Source organism: Hippocampus bargibanti, linkage group LG22, assembly GCF_051943395.1.
Source record: "Hippocampus bargibanti isolate YZ-2025 linkage group LG22, ASM5194339v1, whole genome shotgun sequence".
NCBI lineage: Eukaryota > Metazoa > Chordata > Actinopteri > Syngnathiformes > Syngnathidae > Hippocampus > Hippocampus bargibanti.
Window position 1 is genome coordinate 4472696 of NC_142755.1, and position 17907 is coordinate 4490602.

At 41.5% G+C, this 17907-nt stretch overlaps 2 protein-coding genes across 2 annotated transcripts; one reads left to right on the forward strand and one right to left on the reverse strand.

Annotated features, from left to right (window-relative positions):
• Positions 1 to 1415: 1415 nt before the first annotated feature.
• LOC148881724 (protein Wnt-7b-like) lies at positions 1416 to 8294 on the forward strand. The gene is made up of 4 exons (XM_088988771.1): positions 1416 to 1674; positions 1946 to 2172; positions 6083 to 6354; positions 6488 to 8294. Exons 1-4 carry the CDS (start codon positions 1592 to 1594, stop codon positions 6965 to 6967), a joined length of 1062 nt encoding a protein of 353 aa, XP_088844897.1. The 5' UTR covers positions 1416 to 1591; the 3' UTR covers positions 6968 to 8294.
• Positions 8295 to 9337: 1043 nt separating this feature from the next.
• Positions 9338 to 17118, reverse strand: atxn10 (ataxin 10). Its single transcript, XM_088988770.1, has 11 exons — positions 16975 to 17118; positions 16386 to 16559; positions 16242 to 16324; positions 15984 to 16080; positions 15703 to 15867; positions 15517 to 15597; positions 14794 to 14950; positions 14368 to 14485; positions 13997 to 14184; positions 11204 to 11267; positions 9338 to 10447 (listed from the first exon to the last, which is right to left on the reverse strand). Exons 1-11 carry the CDS (start codon positions 17112 to 17114, stop codon positions 10263 to 10265), a joined length of 1452 nt encoding a protein of 483 aa, XP_088844896.1. The 5' UTR covers positions 17115 to 17118; the 3' UTR covers positions 9338 to 10262.
• Positions 17119 to 17907: the final 789 nt, after the last annotated feature.

Below are 17907 nucleotides of genomic sequence, written 5' to 3' on the forward strand. Positions count from 1 at the left end.
AGTCACACAGGATTGGATTCAACATGCTTTTGGGTTATGCACATCTGATTGGACAGTTGTCAAACCAGGGAAGCGAGCCTTGAGGCAATCTACTGTCGTTTTAGTTTGTTTAGATTAGATTTTAAAGTACAGTCTCTGGAACAAAAGTTCGGGTCGGATACAATATGTACTTTGTCCTCTTGTTAAGGAAGCGAATAAGATAGCTAGCTAACTAGCTAGCTAGCTCGCTCGTGTTTTAAGCGTCTGGGGAACTGAACACAACCCCCCAAAACGCTCTCAAACGCCAAAATACCAACGACAAATGTGTTCATAAACATACTTTGCTGTCAAATGATTTAATATATTATGATTATTAGCCTTGAATACCCCTCCTCCGCCCCACACACGTCCAAAGTGCATGTACCTGTTTGAAGCGGCAGGTATTATCCCATCCACTGCCACAAGAGGGCGCAAATGCGCCGATGAAAAGAAACATGTTTAATAATACGTATAATAATAATACATTTTATTTATAAGCGTTTTTCAAAACTCTCAAGGACACTTTAAAGTCACAGGATATTTTTTTTAATTAAATGCTCTTGAACAATAAGCGTTCTGTTCACATATCATAATGGCAGTACATTACAGTATTTTTGTGACCATTTTGCGTAAAGCGAAGAAAAGAAATATGTTTAGAAACAAACAAAATGTGTTAAAAATGATTCGTTTTGCTAAATAATGAAATGTTCTTCAACAATAAGCGTTATCATCACGTTATCATTATTCCAGTACTTTTTTGTGACATTTCTGTTCGGTGATGTAATAATAATAATAATAATACATTTAATTTACAAGCGCCTCTCTGAACACTCAATGACACATTACAATTAAAAGAACAATAAAACCATAAATAAAATGATAAATAATAAAATAGCTGATTAAACTACACCATGAATGCAATTTTAACGTGTAAAGGGGGAAGTAGTGTGATGGAGTCATATTTAGTTTTATTTTTGTTTATTTCGGTGTAGTAGTAGTAGTAGTAGTAGTAGTAGTAGTAGTAGTAGTAGTAGTAGTAGTAGTAGTAGTAGTACAGGAGCAATAAACAAATATTTGGATGGAAATATTTGTAACTTTAAGAGTTTTGAAAGGCGCTTGTAAATGAAATTATTATATTATTATTATATATCAGTGACAGGTTTTAGTTCGTGTACGACGACTGACTAGTAGCATGCTAGCTCCCCTTAGTGGCCAAATCGGGAATGGAGGTGGGTGGACGTGGGAGCACCATGTGCAACGGCACCCCCACACCCGACTCCCCCCGCAAATCCACACTTTTCGGATGCTCATATGAAGCGACCCACCCACCACCCACCGATCCACACCCGCACCACGCCCACACCCCGGCACTCTCGCAGCCCAGGTGGGAGCGAGCACTTCGGCCTCGGGATGCAGCGGCTCACCCTCGGCGCACCGCCAGTGGAGCTCGGAGCTGGAGGACCGACGAGCAAACGTTGAATCCACTACCTGCGCGGACGCCGCCGTGGGAAAGGATTTTTTTTAATTATTTTTTTTAGGAGAGAAGCTAAATTTGCGTGTTCAATGCGCAACCATGCTCATCATCTCGTCTCGCTGCGTTCTGCTGTCTGTCTACTACCCGCAGATCTTCCTCATTCTCAGCAGCGGTAGCTACCTGTATGTTTCTCATCCTTTGCACTGATTCTTTTTTTATCTCATTTTATCTTTAGTGAGACGGAATACTTTTGGAAATAAATGGGAGGGGGTTCGGGGGGGGGTGTAACTTGGAATATTAGTCAATCGTATTTCATGTTAGACCACAAAGCAGCCATATTTATGATTTTTTTGGCTAATATTTCAGTGACCTTTGACCCCCTTTCAACAACCGCAATCTACAACAATGAAAAGCCCGTTAACGGTTCTGACCTGCGACATCATCCGCACACAGGACGCTGTCATCCGTGGTAGCTCTGGGCGCTAACATCATCTGCAACAAAATACCGGGCCTGGCGCCTCGTCAACGGGCCCTTTGTCAAAGTCGACCGGACGCCATCATCGTCATCGGGGAAGGCGCTCAGTTGGGCATCAACGAGTGCCAATACCAGTTCCGATACGGGCGTTGGAACTGCTCGGCATTGGGCGAGAGGACGGTCTTCGGACAAGAGCTGAGAGTAGGTCAGTCCATTAGTGAATTGAGGCGTGATTGTGGTTTTAACGTTTGTTTTTGTCCCTTTATGTACAATCTATTCAATGGGAAAGAAAACACAACCATTGTTAAAAAGTATCTCAAAATACAGTGTTATAAAAACTCATCAAAGCAGTATAGTGATGCTACATCTTAACCTCAAATAGATTTTGAATCCACTCCAATTGGCACATAAGCAATTACACCGCCAAATTTTGTTGCGGGTTTTTGGAGCCGGCGTTTAATCTGGCAGCTTCTGGGAGCAATCACTTATTTTTTTTTGCTCCGTAGAGACAAGACATCTGGATCCCCTTTTTCCTTCTTTTGTCAAGAGGAAATGTCTCCTTTCACTCTGCGGCGTGTGTTAAATGCGGAAAAGAGTGCGCTCGAGGGGGATCCAGTTCGGACTCGGAAAAAGAAAAAAAAATCTGAACAATTAGAATAAACAAATAAATGATACATTTAAAATTACATGTCAAAAAATTACTGCAAATCCAAGTCATTGCCACCGCTCTCAAATGCTGGCATCATCTAATAGCTATCTATCTATCTATCTATCTATCTATCTATCTATCTATCTATCTATCTATCTATCTATCTATCTATCTATCCAGGTTGATTGAACGCTGGTGGGTGTGGTTGCCGCTGCTCACCCACAGAAAAACTAGATAGCTAACAATATAGATAGATATCTAATATATAGCTAGATAGATAGCTATAGAGCTATCCATGGCTATCTAGGTATCTAGCTACTAGATAGCGATACATTTGCCTGGCATCATCTAATAGATAGCCAATAGCTATCTAGCTAGATAGCTAATATATAGCTAGCTAGCTAGATTGCTATCTAACTACTAGATAGCTATATATCTATCTAGCTAACCGATCTATTTGAGTTACTTCCGGGTTGAGTGAACGATGGCGGGTGTGGCTTGCTAGCTAGCTATCTATATGGCTAGCTATATAGCTAATTGTAAAATGTCCTTGGGTGATTTGATAGGTGTTTGTAAATTAAATGTATTATTATTATTATTATATAGCTATACAGCTAAGAGACAGACAACCAGATAGCTAGCTAGCTAGATATACAGCTAATACGTAAAATAAAGGGATCATGGTTAAAAGGTTCCCTGATTTCCAGTTCTCCAAGCGGATGCTACAGATTTAGCGTGATGAGAAAAGACGTCAATTTGTCATTAGTTATGGATTATGAAAATAGGGTGGGGGGGACTTAGCAGGCCCGATGGTTTCACTTTGTCAAGTTGGAGGGGAGCCATTAGAATCGCTCCTACATCCATACCGACGCATTACACTGATTGGCGGGGGGGGGTATCCTATTCCAACGACCCCTCGTGGTGCCAGTAAATTAATTCCCGCCCTCCCCCTTTACGACACAGCATGCCATAAAACACTCAAGTGTTTATTCTCGGGTTCGAATGGCGACGCGCGACAAAAAAAAATTGCTTAAAAATGGACATGTGTCAATCAAAATGGATCACGGAGGTTTTCAACGCCGTCGTATCGCTTGCAAAAATAATGTGGCGGAATCAGTGAAGATATTTAAGCCCTGTGAGAAATTCCATTGATCATAAAGCATAACAGGAAGTATTATCAAGGAAATATATATATATATATTTTTTTTGAGTCGGCCAGTAGATGTGACTTTTGTTTTCCTGCGATTTTGGACAACAAGCCAACCGTAACTGAAAAAGCGCTAACAATGATTGCGAGATCCGACAAGTATTTGTTAATAGACGACGGGGGTCTCGTAATAATGTCTTGTGGGGTGAATCCTTTAAAGCGTGCGGTCAAAGGGTTCGAGCGTCTTAAAAACAATATTTCAGGAGAAATAATTGTCAGGAATTTATGGGGATTCCAACCACTGGACAAACCATAATATCTACAAAATATTTGGAGAATGCGTTGAAATTAAACCACGTGAGGGAGAAAGTGATTTTAAAGGTCCCCCCCCCCCTCTTTAAAAAAAAAAACTGAAACAAATCCATAAAGGATATTGCTACTTGGGCTTGGAAGGGCCGTTTCAAGGAAATGTGATTTGTCAACGCCTTCACTGGGGAAAAATAAATACCGTATTTTCTGGAATATGAGGCGCACCTTCAATGAATGACATAAAAAATAAAGCCATACATAGGGTGCACCGCATTATAAGGGGCACCTTCAATGAATGACATTTTAAAAATGTTCCATACATAAGGCGCACCGCATTATAAAGCGGCACCTTCAATGAATGCCATATTTAAAAACATTTTCCACACATAAGGTGCACCGCATTATAAGGGATCATATTCAACGAATGACCTTTTTTAAGTTTTCCATACATAAGGTGCACCGCATTATAAGGGGCACCTTCAACGAATTTCATATCTAAAAACATTTTACATACATAGGGTGCACCGCATTATACTGTAAAGGGTCCTTGAGAGCTTTGAAAGGTGTTTGAAATAAAATGTATTATTATTATTATTATTATTATTATTATTATTACTACAAGGGGTACTTTTAATGAATGACATTTTAAAAACATTTTCCATACATAGGGCACACCGCATTATAAGCGGCACCTTCAATGAATGCCATATTTAAACATATTTTCCATACATAGGGTGCACCACATTATATTGTAAAGGGTCCTTGAGAGCTTTTAAAGGCGCTTGAAATAAAATGGATTATTATTATTATTACGACAAGGGGTACCTTTAATGAATGACAAATTTGAAAAAAATTTCCATACATAGGGGGCATTACAAGGCGTATGGTAAGCTTAATAAAAAAAACCTTTCTTTTAGGTGCGCCTTATAGTGCAGAAAATACGGTCAATAAAAAGTGAAAATAAATAAATAAACGAGAGTACGGCTTAAGCCTTGCAACGGGAAAACCATATATCAATGACATCCAGAAGTAAGTTCTGGGCTTCGGGCTTTGCCTGACATGACGCAAAGTGGAAAAGTCCGCTGTGGTCATTCGACTCCGTGTTTCAAAAATTGCTTTTGGTCGTTGTGGCTTTTTTGTGTGTGTGTGTGTGTGTGTCTCGGTTGACTATAAAGGGGTGAAAAAAGGACCATCCGGATGCTTTGTTGTTATAAAAAAAAAAAGGGGGGGGGTTACAAATCAGCATATGGGATGGTATGACGGCGCTACGGTTGGGCCTACGGCATTAAAAAAAAAACTACGGCAAACCAGATGACGTCTTGTAATGGAAGCCATGTGGTACATGAAAGCCCGTAGCTACCTCACACTGACAAAGTCATATGGCAGCGACATTCCTCCCAATCAAAAACAGTGCTGGCATATATTGGTGCTGCCGAAAAGGCGCCACTGCTCAGCAGTCTCCTTCTTGATGAGCGTGGTGGCCAAAAATGCTGAAAATCTTCCGGGTTGAGTGAAGGCCTAGCTCGCTATCTGTTAGCTATCTATTAGCTAGCTTGCTTTCTATCTGAGTTACTTCCGGGTTGAGTGAAGTTCTAGCTAGCTATCTGTTGGCAGTCTATTAGCTAGCTAGCCTTCTATCTGAGTTACTTCCGGGTTGAGTGAAAGCCTGGCTAGCTATCTGTTGGCTAGCTATTAGCTAGCTAGCTTTCTATCTGAGTTATATCCGGTTGAGTGAAGGCCTGGCTATCTATTAGCTAGATAGCTTTATATCCGAGTTACTTAGCTATCTATTAGATGTCTATTAGATAGCTACTTTTCTACCTGAGTTTACTTCCGATTTGAGTAAAGGCCGAGCTAGCTATCTGTTAGCTATCTATTGGACTAACAAGGTCTTGTTCTGGCCGAAAAATCCCTGGTAGCGCCAGGCGACTATTGACAAACTCAATTCAAAGATTTGGTTCTACAAGACGTCTGAATTTAGTCCCAATGAACCAATTTCCATTTCTCCAGGTAGCCGCGAGGCGGCTTTCACGTACGCCATCACGGCGGCGGGCGTGGCCCACGCGGTGACGGCGGCGTGCAGCCGAGGGAACCTAAGCCAGTGCGGTTGCGACCGCGACAAGCAAGGCTACCACGACCGCGAGGAAGGTTGGAAATGGGGCGGATGCTCGGCCGACGTCAAGTACGGCGTGGAGTTCTCGCGCCGTTTCGTGGACGCCCGCGAGATCAAGAAAAACGCCCGGCGTCTCATGAACCTGCACAACAACGAGGCTGGACGGAAGGTAAGGCGATTCGATCAGTACGTGGTCTCAAGTTCTTTCGAGTTTCAAAGGAATCGAGGATCTTAATCTGGTTTGAGGGACCGTTTGGTCATTTCAAAAGTCCTTGATGCTAAGTGGCCGTGTTTTTGCGCAGATCCTGGAAGAACGAATGAAACTGGAGTGCAAGTGCCACGGCGTTTCGGGTTCTTGCACCACCAAGACCTGCTGGATCACCCTACCCCAATTTCGAGAGATCGGTTACCTTCTCAAGGAACGTTACGGCACGGCGGTCCAGGTGGAACCGGTCCAGGCTTCCCGTCTCCGGCAGCCTTCCTTCTTGCGTCTCAAAGAAGGCCGGGCCTACCAGAAGCCTACCGACGGCGACTTGGTGTACCTGGAACGCTCGCCCAACTACTGCGAGGAGGACAGGGTCACGGGCAGCACGGGGACCAGGGGTCGACTCTGCAACGGGACGTCGGCGCACACGGACGGGTGTGACGTCATGTGTTGCGGCCGGGGTTACGACGCGCGGCGTTACACGCGGGTCTGGCAGTGTAACTGCAAGTTCCACTGGTGCTGCGTCGTCCGGTGTAACACCTGCAGTGAGAACTCCCAAGTGTTTACCTGCAAGTAGAACGCAGGGGGGAGATTGATCCAAAATATTTATTTTGACATTTTGCACTTTTTTTTTGGACATTCTTGTAGAAAAAGGTAAATAATTCTTACCCGAGGCGCGGAGGGCATACCGCTTAACTCACAGGTGTCAAAGTCAAGGCCCTGGGGCCGCTACGTCATTGTATTCGGCCCGCGAACGCAAATCAAACCTGTGAAATTCCACTTTTTGACACGAAAAAAACAACCATGTATAATAAGGTGTTATAGCATGAAAAAAAACAGTATATATAGTGCAGGTGTCAAAGTCGAGGCCCAGGGGCCAAACATGGCCCGCTACATCATTTTATTCGGCCTGCGAAAGCAAATCAAACCAGTGAAATTCCAGTTTTTGACACAAAAAAAATCCAGACTATGTATAATAAGGCGTTTTAGCACGAAAAAACACGCATACATAGCAGAGGTGTCCAAGTCAAGGCCCTGGGGCCAAATCTGGCCCACCATGTCATTTTATTCGGCTCGCAGCATAAAATGACTTTGACACCCTTAGCTTAACTGGAAGGACTGCGGTTGAAAGTGAGGTAACACCCAAAAGGCTAAAAAGCCGGAATACGACTGACTGTAACTCACACTGTATTCTGTTTGAACACTGAAATTAAAATAATTTATGTTAGACTTTATTGTATAATTTTAGAGGATGGAAACAATAACTTTTTTTTTTTTTTGGCGGATGATCTACTGTTGCAAACTGTACTCGTGTATCCTCGATTAGTAACGCGTCATCGTTTCAGCTATTGATGAAGCACGGGGCCCCGTTCGGCACTTTCCATCCCCCGTTTTGATGGTTTTGTAATTTTTTTATTTTATTTGAAGGGATGGGAAAAGCGTGCGAGGCAACGTCGGGCCGCTACGGACGTTTCCCATGAAGGACTCAGACCCGGAATTAAGGCCGCCTGGGTGGATGGTATGTGCCTTAACCACACAGACTAAAAAGGCCCTTTGCAGCTATTTTTGGTTCATCACCCCATCGTGTGTTAAATCCATGTTTATATAGGCTTGATGTCACTGACAAAAACAATTTGAAGAGTATATTTTTATATGAGGAATGTGGCACTTTATGTCATTTAAAAATGGCCGCCATTTAACAAGTGTTTACTTAAAAAAATATTTGTGGTGGGGGGAGGGGGTGTCACATTTGAGAGCGCTAAATTATTCGGGGTTGATTCTGTTGTTGCTATATTGTAAATAAGGACAAAGTAGCTCAGATTGTCAAGGTGACATTTTCCGGAAAATTCCATTTGACTGCAAGAGCGAATTGAGTACAAACTTGAGCGTTTGTATTTTTTTTTAAATAGTTTTTGCTTTCTAAAAGCGACTTTTTAGCTTCTCTGATACATTTTTAGCTTTATTTCATGTCTTTTAATTTTATTTTTAGGGGGCGGGGTTGCATCTGGCGTCTGTTGGCTTCAATAAAGTCATTACAAAATGCTGTGGGTAGCATACAAATGTCTTTATTAAGCCTTATGCAAAATAAGATTTTTTTTTTTTTTTTGCAGCAGGGATATAAACACAAAGCAGCACAAAACGCTGATATGGGAAAGCGGTACAAGTCGCAGCCCCCGACTAATATGTTTAGGAGTTGAGCACACTCGCACAGCCTCTTTTCCTGTGAGGCTGAAAAGCATTGCGGCCAACCGGTGAGGCGCAAGTAACCCTTGTTTTGTTAGCTGTCTGAAACCCTCGGTCACCGGAATCGCACGTAAGCTCCCCGCACTATGGCGGCGGATAGTGGGGTGGGGTTAGGGGAGAGTCTGGCCGATTGTTTCAGCGCATCTTGTCATTAACCAAAATGGGGAGACAGAGCAAACAGGGCGAGGCAGGGCACGGGCGTGCTCGTAAAGCAACACATTGTTCGAGTGTCAGGACCGCTCAGCGTTATCGGCCGGGGGATTCTGTAAACTCGCCTGTCAACGCAGCCGGAGCGAACGCAAAAAAAAAAAAAAAAAAAAAAAAAAAAAAAGTAAAATGGCAACTTGCATTTGCTGAAACGGCACACTGCAAGAAGCAAGTGCGGAAAATCCGACTGGACTCTCTGCACCCTGCACACCACCTTTTCCAGCGACTCCCTCTAAGGCTCTTTTTTTAATGACGATACTACATCATAATAATAATACATTTAATTTATAAGCGCCTTTCAACACTCTCATGGTCACTTTAAAGTCAAGGGATCAATTTCTTCGTGGGTGAGCAGCGGCAGCCACTCGCGCCAGAGTTCACTCAACCCGGAAGTAAATACAGGTAACATCCGAGTTACGATCAAGTTCGAAGTCGAAATACATTCAAAACGTTGACTCGGAGGCTAAATGTCTCGCAAACTACCCCCCCCCCCCCCCCCCCCCTGGTGCCATCACACTGTTGATTGCAGTGCGAGAGTGAGATGCTGGCTGGCTGGCCAAAATTGCGTACGCATTGCCGGCCTGCTAGCGCATTGCGGTGGCAGGCGTAGAATTAAAATTTTAAAAATAGGTTCTGGAGGTCGTAAGTACGGGCGGTCGTAAGTTGAACCGGTCTTAAGTCGGATGTTACCTGTAGATAGAAAGCTACCTAGCTAATAGCTATCTATTAGCTCTAGCTGGTTATCTCTCTGGCAAGCTAGCTAATTATCTAGCTATCTATTCACTATCTATCTCGCTGGCGATGTAGCTAGGTATCTGTTGGATAACGATTGCCTAGCTGGCAAGCTTTCTATCGATTTGAGTTACTTCCGGGTTGAGTGAACGCTGGCGCGTGTGGCTGCCGCTACTCACCGGCAGAAAAACGTCTCTTGTGACTGTAAAGTGACCTTGAGAGATTTGAAAGGCGCTTATAAATTAAATGTATTATTATTAATAGCTAGCTAGCTAGTTAGCTAGATAGCTAGCTCGATAGCTAGTCAGCCAGCTAGATAGCTAGTCAGCTAGATAGCTAATAGATAGCAAATAGATAAAAAATAGATAGCTAGTGTAGTATGTTCTACTGGAGACAAATTCCTTGTGTGTTCTACATACTTGGCCAATAAATATGATTTATATTTATAGCAATTTCTAGTTAGCCGTATGAACACATTCACAGATTTTTAACTGTTCCAAAATGACTCGATATTGCCGCTACTCGATTGTCATCTAGATTTAAAGCATAAGCGACATGATTCACATTTGACCGGCAATCAGCAAAATTAACGTAGCTTAGCCCTTTTTTTGTGGGTTTCTAAACTATCTCGGCCATAAACTTTCACTTTCCCACAATTTTCAAACCTTCGCACCGCGCCCTTGAGAACCTCACACGTCCTTCTTGGTGGGTCTGAGCAATAAGTTGCCGTCTCGCTCCTCCACGCGAAACCCCAAATCCCTGAGGGCCGAGTAGTCGGCGTCGCCGCGGCGCTCCAAAGACGCCAGCAGTTCCTGGTTCTTCGGGTTGTGATCGAAAAGGTTTCGAATGGCTAAAATTGACCATTGGCTGATGACTGAAATGGGGGCGGATCTATAAGGAGATACAACCCAAGAGAATGGAATTTGACATCTTCACTCATTCATTGCCATTCCTGAATGTATTTGGAAATTGAAAATATGACATGGAATTTGTTCAGGTTTTGGTTTTTCTTGCAGGGGGTGCTGATAAGAGCACCGGTCAGACCTCTGGCAGTGTTTTTCCCATCCACCAGGGGGAAGGAATTTGCCTTTTGTTCATGTTAGCGCTTTGTTACAGCTTCAGCTGTTGTTAAAGTGCTATATAAATCAATATGTATGCACTGTATTTTATTTTGTACATCTGCCCTCATTTCATGCTCAGATAACTCCAGACATATAACTTTGGAATTAACACTTTTTTCTTCTAATAAAAGAAGAGAGTCTCAGTTTTCTTACGCTGCATTGAATGTTTATACAGTCCTAAAACTTAACATTCTGTGGGTCCTGCAATTTGAGTGAAAAATGACAAAAACCCTGGCACTGGAGTGGACGCATTTTTTGCACGTTTGCCAGTGAATGAGTTAAATGCTGTTTTATACAAAATTGTTGGTGTGCTTCTTTTCGGGGAAAAAAAGTGAGGAATTCAAAATTTGCTGTGAAATTTGTTGAAAAAGAACACTGGCACAATGTCCAACCTATGAAAATAAAATAAATGATAAAAAAATAAATAACTATATGTATTGATTAAAAAATATGGAAAAAATATACAATCACGGGTACATTTTTTTGTCATACGCCAGAACAAAGGATACAAGGGTTGTTACTGTCGATTCTGCAGTTGTCCAGAATGAGGGGGATGCCTTCCAGTTCTCTCACCTGAAAAAAAAAACTTGATTTGTCAATAATAATAATAATAATAATAATAATAATCTCATTTTCTTTCTTTCAAAACAAATGGGAAATAATGAACCTCCTTTCGCGGCATTTGCTGAACCCTTTCCCAGCCGCGCTATCACCACAATGCTCAACGTTATTGTCTCTTAATAGCAATATTGCTACCTCGCTAGCTAGCTAGCTATTATCTATGTCCCCAGCCTACCAAACGTGAACAATAGATACTGGCAAGCTATCTATTAGCTATATAGCGATATAGCTGGCTGGCTGGCTAGCTATCTAGCTGGCTAGTTAGTTATTATCTGTTGGCTAGCTAGCTAGCTAGCTTTCTATCTATTTGAGTTACTTCCGGGTTGAGTGAACGCTGGCGCGTGTGGCTGCCGCTGCTCACCCACAGAAAAACTTATCGTGTGACTGAAAAGTGACCTTGAGAGTTTTAAAAGGCGCTTAGAACTGAAATGTATTATTATTATTATTATTATTGAGAGTTTTGAATGGCGCTTATTAATACAATGTATCATTAGTAGTAGTAGTAGCTACCTATTAGCAAGCTAGCTAGCTTTCAATGTTATTTGAGTTACTTCCGGGTTGAGTGAGCGCTGGCGTGTGTGGCTGCCGCTGCTCACCCACAGAAAAACTTATCCTGTGACTGAAAAGTGACCTTGAGAGTTTTGAAAGGCACTTCTAAATGAAATTTATTATTATTATTATATATATTATTATAAAATGAGGCCTGTGTTTGAAAATTCAGTGATTTTTTTGAGGGCGAATGATATCAAGTGGGAAAAATAAAATAAATAAATAAAAATAAAAATAAAATAAAAAAAATAAAATAGTTATTTGCTTGCCGCTGACCGCCACTGGTCACGGCGGTTACTCTCCAAACACAACGCAAGAACTAATAACTGCGTTTAAAAAAAAATACAAAATAAAATACATAAAAATCTGTTGTTAGAGATGAGAACAAACAGCCCCACTGCTCTGCATTTTTCCACTTTAGCAACTGGACATGCAGTTCAGTTCGACACTTGGCGAGGACATCATCTGCTCCGGACATGAGGGGAAAACGGAGTAAAAATGTGGCTTACTGGAACCGACGTGGTGAAAATAGATACGGGGGTGAATTCTGACCACTGACAGCCCACAGATCGGCATCCATAAATATTACGGAGAGGGGGTGTCCATCCCGCAAGCATTCCATCAATCGTTTCTTATTAAACGGGACTGGGCCCTTCATTGTGGCACGCACGGGAGGCCATTTATCTCGATGTGACGAGTGAGACGTTGACAGCAGGCCGCAGAGGCAAAACTGATAAAATCGCGGCGTGGCGGCGTGGCGGGCAAGCGAGGGAGGGCGAGTGGGAGGGGGGGGCGCCGAGGAGGGAGTGTCAGAACATGCTTTGTAAGGACAGGAAGAGTCCATCAAGTCATTTCCTCTCCGTCGCCGTCCAGCTGAGTTGGCGACTGTCCGTTTCTTGCTCGCGCGGTCAAATAATAATAGCGCGATCGAGAAGGAATGATGTATGGGGGCGTCCATCTTGCTTTTCGATCTTGCTTCAAAATCAAAGTTCCCATATTGCAATAAAACAGACGGTTGAACGGAGGTATCCCATTTTCACACACCTGAGCAAAATTTGCACTTAGAGCTTTAACAGTAATGAGTGCACTAAGAAGGGTAAATTTTGTTCTGTCTCTTCTCTTTAATTAATGAATTTATAATGAAATGAATTGGACTATTATTATTTAGCTTTTTGTGAAATGTAAATTTCTCCACTGCAAAACTAATAAAGCAAATCCAAATTTGCTAATTTATTTCCCATTTCCTTTATGTATTTATTTATTCGTTTAGTTATTCATGAATATATTATTCATTTATTTTGTATGTATTATTTTTTCAGGTATTTATGTGCGTATTTATAATTTATGTATGTATTTATTTGTGTATTTATTTATTCATGTATTTATTTACTTGCTTATTTATTCATTTGGTTATTTATTCATATATATATTATTCAGTTATTTATTTTTTTATTCATGTATTTGTGTATTCATGTATTTGTGTGGGTATTTATTATGTATGTATTAATTTATTTGTGGATTCATTTATTCATGTATTTATTTATTTTTAATTTATTTGTTGGTTAATTTATTCATGTATATATTATTCAATTATTTATTTTTATTCATGTATTTATGTATCTATTTGTGTATTTATTTATGTATTTATTTACGTATTTTTAAATTTGATTTATTCATCCATTTATTCATGTAAATATTATTCCGTTTATATTTATTATTCAATGTATTTTTTATTCGTGTATTTGTGTGGACTTATTAATTTATGTATATTTTTGTGTATTTACTTATATATACTATATATTTATTCGTGCGTTTCTTTCTTTCTTTATTTATTCATATATTTATATATTATTCAGTTATGTATTTTTTATTCATGGATTTATGTGTGGATTTATGTATTTATTTATTTGTGTATTTATTTAATTATGTGTTTATTTATTTACGTATTTATTTGTTATCTTATTTATTCATTTATTTATTCATGCATATATTGTTTTTTATTCATATGGATTTATTTTTTATGTATTTATGTATGTGTGTATTTATTTATTTATTCATGTATTATTTACTTAGGTACATTTTATTTGTGTATTTATTTATGTATTTATTTTGTACGGCACGCGTCGATCTACCTTGTCCTGGTTGTTGCCGTGGGTGTAGCACAAGTTAGCCACAAGCCTGATGAGGTGAGCCTTGAAGCTAACGACGGGCGACTGGCCGGCCGAGTCCGTCTCCTCGCCGACGAGGGCGTCGAAATTCTGAGCCGAGCTGAAGATGTTCTCACCGCTCTTCCCGATGGTGTGAACCTGCTTCAGGAGCTCTGATTGGAAACAGGAGAGAGGGAGAAAGACATTTAAAAGCGTGTTTTATTGGACGACGGGGTAGGAATGCATGCGGGAATCGCCTTCCCGTCATGACACTTTTACGATGGGGAGTGGGGCGTCCGCGGAGGGAGGGGTCGTCAGGTCACTAACTTGAGGTTGTTGTTTGAGATTTGATTTACCTACGGTGGTCACCAGGAGGTCCGGATGGTCCTGGAGGAACATAAACTGCCCTTGGTGTGACGTCATTTCGCACAGCACGTCCAGCAGACTGATCACCGTCAGCGCCTCCTGCAGTACCTGGAGGGGATTTGCAATACCGGATACAGTCAAAAACCATCACAGCCTCCAGGATTGGCGGCGGACTAGCCATGTACACTTTACAATTATTTTTTTTTAGTTCAGCCTAATATTTATTTTGGATGTAATTCCATCGTCAGGCACTAGATGGTGATACAGTTTTCACTGATGATCATTGAATAATAAATTGTGTCAGTCTTTCTTTTTCAAATGTGATTACTGTGTTTACAAACCTGAAAAAAATACATAAACGCATGCTGGTGTTTTCATTATGTCACTGCAAACTATTGTAACACAACGCAATGTACCTCATTACTGGAAGCAGAGCTGGTGGCAAGGCTCAGCACGGCCCCGCAACCTTTCTGGAAGGATGAGGCGAGGAAACGGGCCACGCCGGGCGCGATGCCGCTATCCAGCGACTCGCCGCCACTTAGCTGGGCGGAGATGAGCTCTAAGAGGGTCAGCCTGAAACAAAAAAAAAACACACACGTGGCATTTGTTGACCAACTCAAAGATGACACATTTTAATTCATTCGCTTCCATTCCCGAATGTATTTTTTATTATTTAAGCACTGGTCAGACCTCTGGCATTGTTTTTCCCTTCCACGAGGGGGCAGCATTTGCCTTTTGTTCATGTTAGCGCTTTGTTACAGCTTCAGCTGTTGTTAAAGCGCTATATGAATCAATATCTATTGTATTTGGTACAGCTGTCTCCATTTCAAAGTCCCATAACTCCAGACCCATATAACTTAGGAATTAACTCTTCTTTTCTGATGAAAGAAGAGAGTCTAAGGTTTCTTACGCTGAATTGAATGTTTATGTAGTCCTCAAACTCAAAATTCTATGGGTCCTGGAATTTGAGTGAAAATGACAAAAACCCTGGCACTGTAGTGGACACGTTTGCACATCGTCTGGCAGTGAATGAGTTAAAAAAATAAATAAAATAAAATAAAAACAGGCGTGTCATGCATGTTAACGGCGATAGACTTGCTATTAAGAATACTAATGTATGAATCCACTAAAAAAATTACCTTTCACAGGGTGACATTGCAAAGTACATGTTTTCAACCAGAGCTGAAGACTTGATAAAATGCTGAGTTGCAATCAGGACCCTGTTAAAAAAAGGAATTGCAATTAAAAATAAAAATAAAATAAAACACATGAGGTAAGCAGGCATTTACTTGTGACTTGGTACATATTAGCCACCGGTTTCTTACGTCCAGTCCAGATCGGGCTGAGTTTGGCATAGGGTCATCACCCTGAGGGCCAGCTGGATGTTCTGCAACTTGGCTACGTCTTCCACTTTGCTTTCATCCAGGCACGTGTGGAGCACCATGGAAGCGTAGCTAACCGTCTTCTCGTCGTCCACGGTGAGCAGCTGCCTGCTCGCAATTTGGGGAAACGTGCTTGTGATGCATGTTTTCCATTGTACTTTTGCCATTCTTTATGTGATTGTGATTGCATTGATATAAAGCGTCTTGCAATAGGGTCAACTTACAAGAGCAGTTCGGGAAAACATAGCCGCCAAATGTCATCTTTGCACTTTTGGTTCCCGACGGATAGATTGCCAAGAAACTGGATCGCACAACGCAGAGCTAAAATAGATCATTGAAAGAAAAAAAAATGTTACATTGAGCTAAATTTTCATTTAAACTGAGTCTGCGTGATTAATTAGATACATTTAAATCAACAATAAACAGAGTAGTGGATAGTGAATAGTGGACTGTGAACTTTACATTTGAAATTGATAACTTACACTCAAAAATGCAGAGCCCGCTCTTTGAATTTGCCAGAAGAAATCTCAGGAATTGAATTGAAACATCAACAAAACCAAGTTCCCTAAAAGAGGAAGCATGTCAGCATTTGGACACACGAATATGGGAATGATGCACGTTGGTACCTGACGATGCTCTGGTTGCGAGCACTTTGCACGCAGGAGTTCCTCAAAGTCCGGAAGCACTCAGTGGCGAGCTGCAGATGTAAAGCTTCGGATTTCAGGTCAGCTTTGAGCTCATCACTTAGTCGAGATAAGAGCTTCAGAAGAGAGGAGAAACACTCTTGGTCCACAACATCCCTGCCAGTTGAGGAAATAAAACCTCATTAATTATTAATAACAACTGCACATTTATTCCACATTGAAATTAATGTCCTTAAACCGTCCCAGTTCCCTTTTTTCCGGGAGTGCTGCATTTTTTTTGTTTTGACATATGTATTAATGTGGCCTTCTCATAAAGTGAATACTGTAGAATTGTTCTCATAAGGTGAATAGTCAAACTAGTTTGACTTTTTTAAACATTCTCAATCGTGTCTGAGCTCCCACCTTTGAGATACAATGTGAGGATAATAAAGAAGTATGCTCAAAGGGTGATACACAACCTGCAATAGTGCCTAAATTACTTCAGTTGTATGCCTGTCAGTTCAGTTAGCTTAGCAATGAAGCTAACACCTCGGTTACCGAATTACGACACAACACGCGACTTCGCTCCCACCTGAAAGTATGGTCCCGTAAGGCTGCCGTAAACGTTTGGAGAGCCTCCAAGTGTTCGCGGCAGTGTTTTTCATTCAAAATACGCGCGATAGAGGTCGAAAAGTCGTCTTTGTCGCTATTAGCTGCCATGTTTTGTCGCATCACACGAGTAGGGCAAATGCGGAAGTAACTCTAAAATGCTATTGGTCGATATACAGCTGGGGGCGGAGTCTGACTATACCCTCGTGCTTTCTAGCGTTTCGATGTAAACAAATGTCAGAAAAGATCGCATGAACGCAGCAAATAGCATTTATTATTGTTTTAACCCTCTGTTAACTTCCCTTGGCTTATGCAGCGTTGAGTGGCGTGCAATTGTTGCCCACCCCTTCCATAATTCACCCGACTTCGCCTCCGACATATGAAATCCATTCACCGGAGTGCAATGTTTAAAATCTGCTGTCCAGATTTTCACCCCCTCGAGACAATATTGTGGGACAGTTGTTGCCACAGGACACGCATCTGGGATTTCCATGCAGTGCGGTCAAGTTTAGATCACAGGATTTCCCCCGCTATGCAAGCCCTAGCGTGTTTTGGTTGGCCATGTGGAGTACGACGGCGGTGGTCACAGTCAGACCAGTTGATTATATACGTGGCAAAGTATTCGCCCTCAAGCCATTTTTCATCTTTAACATGAGTTATTTACAGAGCAAAACATTTCCAGTATTGTATATCTGATTATTCATCCCTGCGAGCGGTATTAACTGGAAATATCCCCACCAAACTGAACGTTTGTTGAGGAGACTACCCCGTGTAAAGTTACAGGAAAAACAGGACATTCTGTGAGACTTGGATGACTTTAAAGCCTCGCTTACATTCACTGCAAGGCAGCCGATGGGAGGATGTGGTGACTTTTCCACGGGCGTAAAACATTGACCGCATTTAATGACAATTAGTC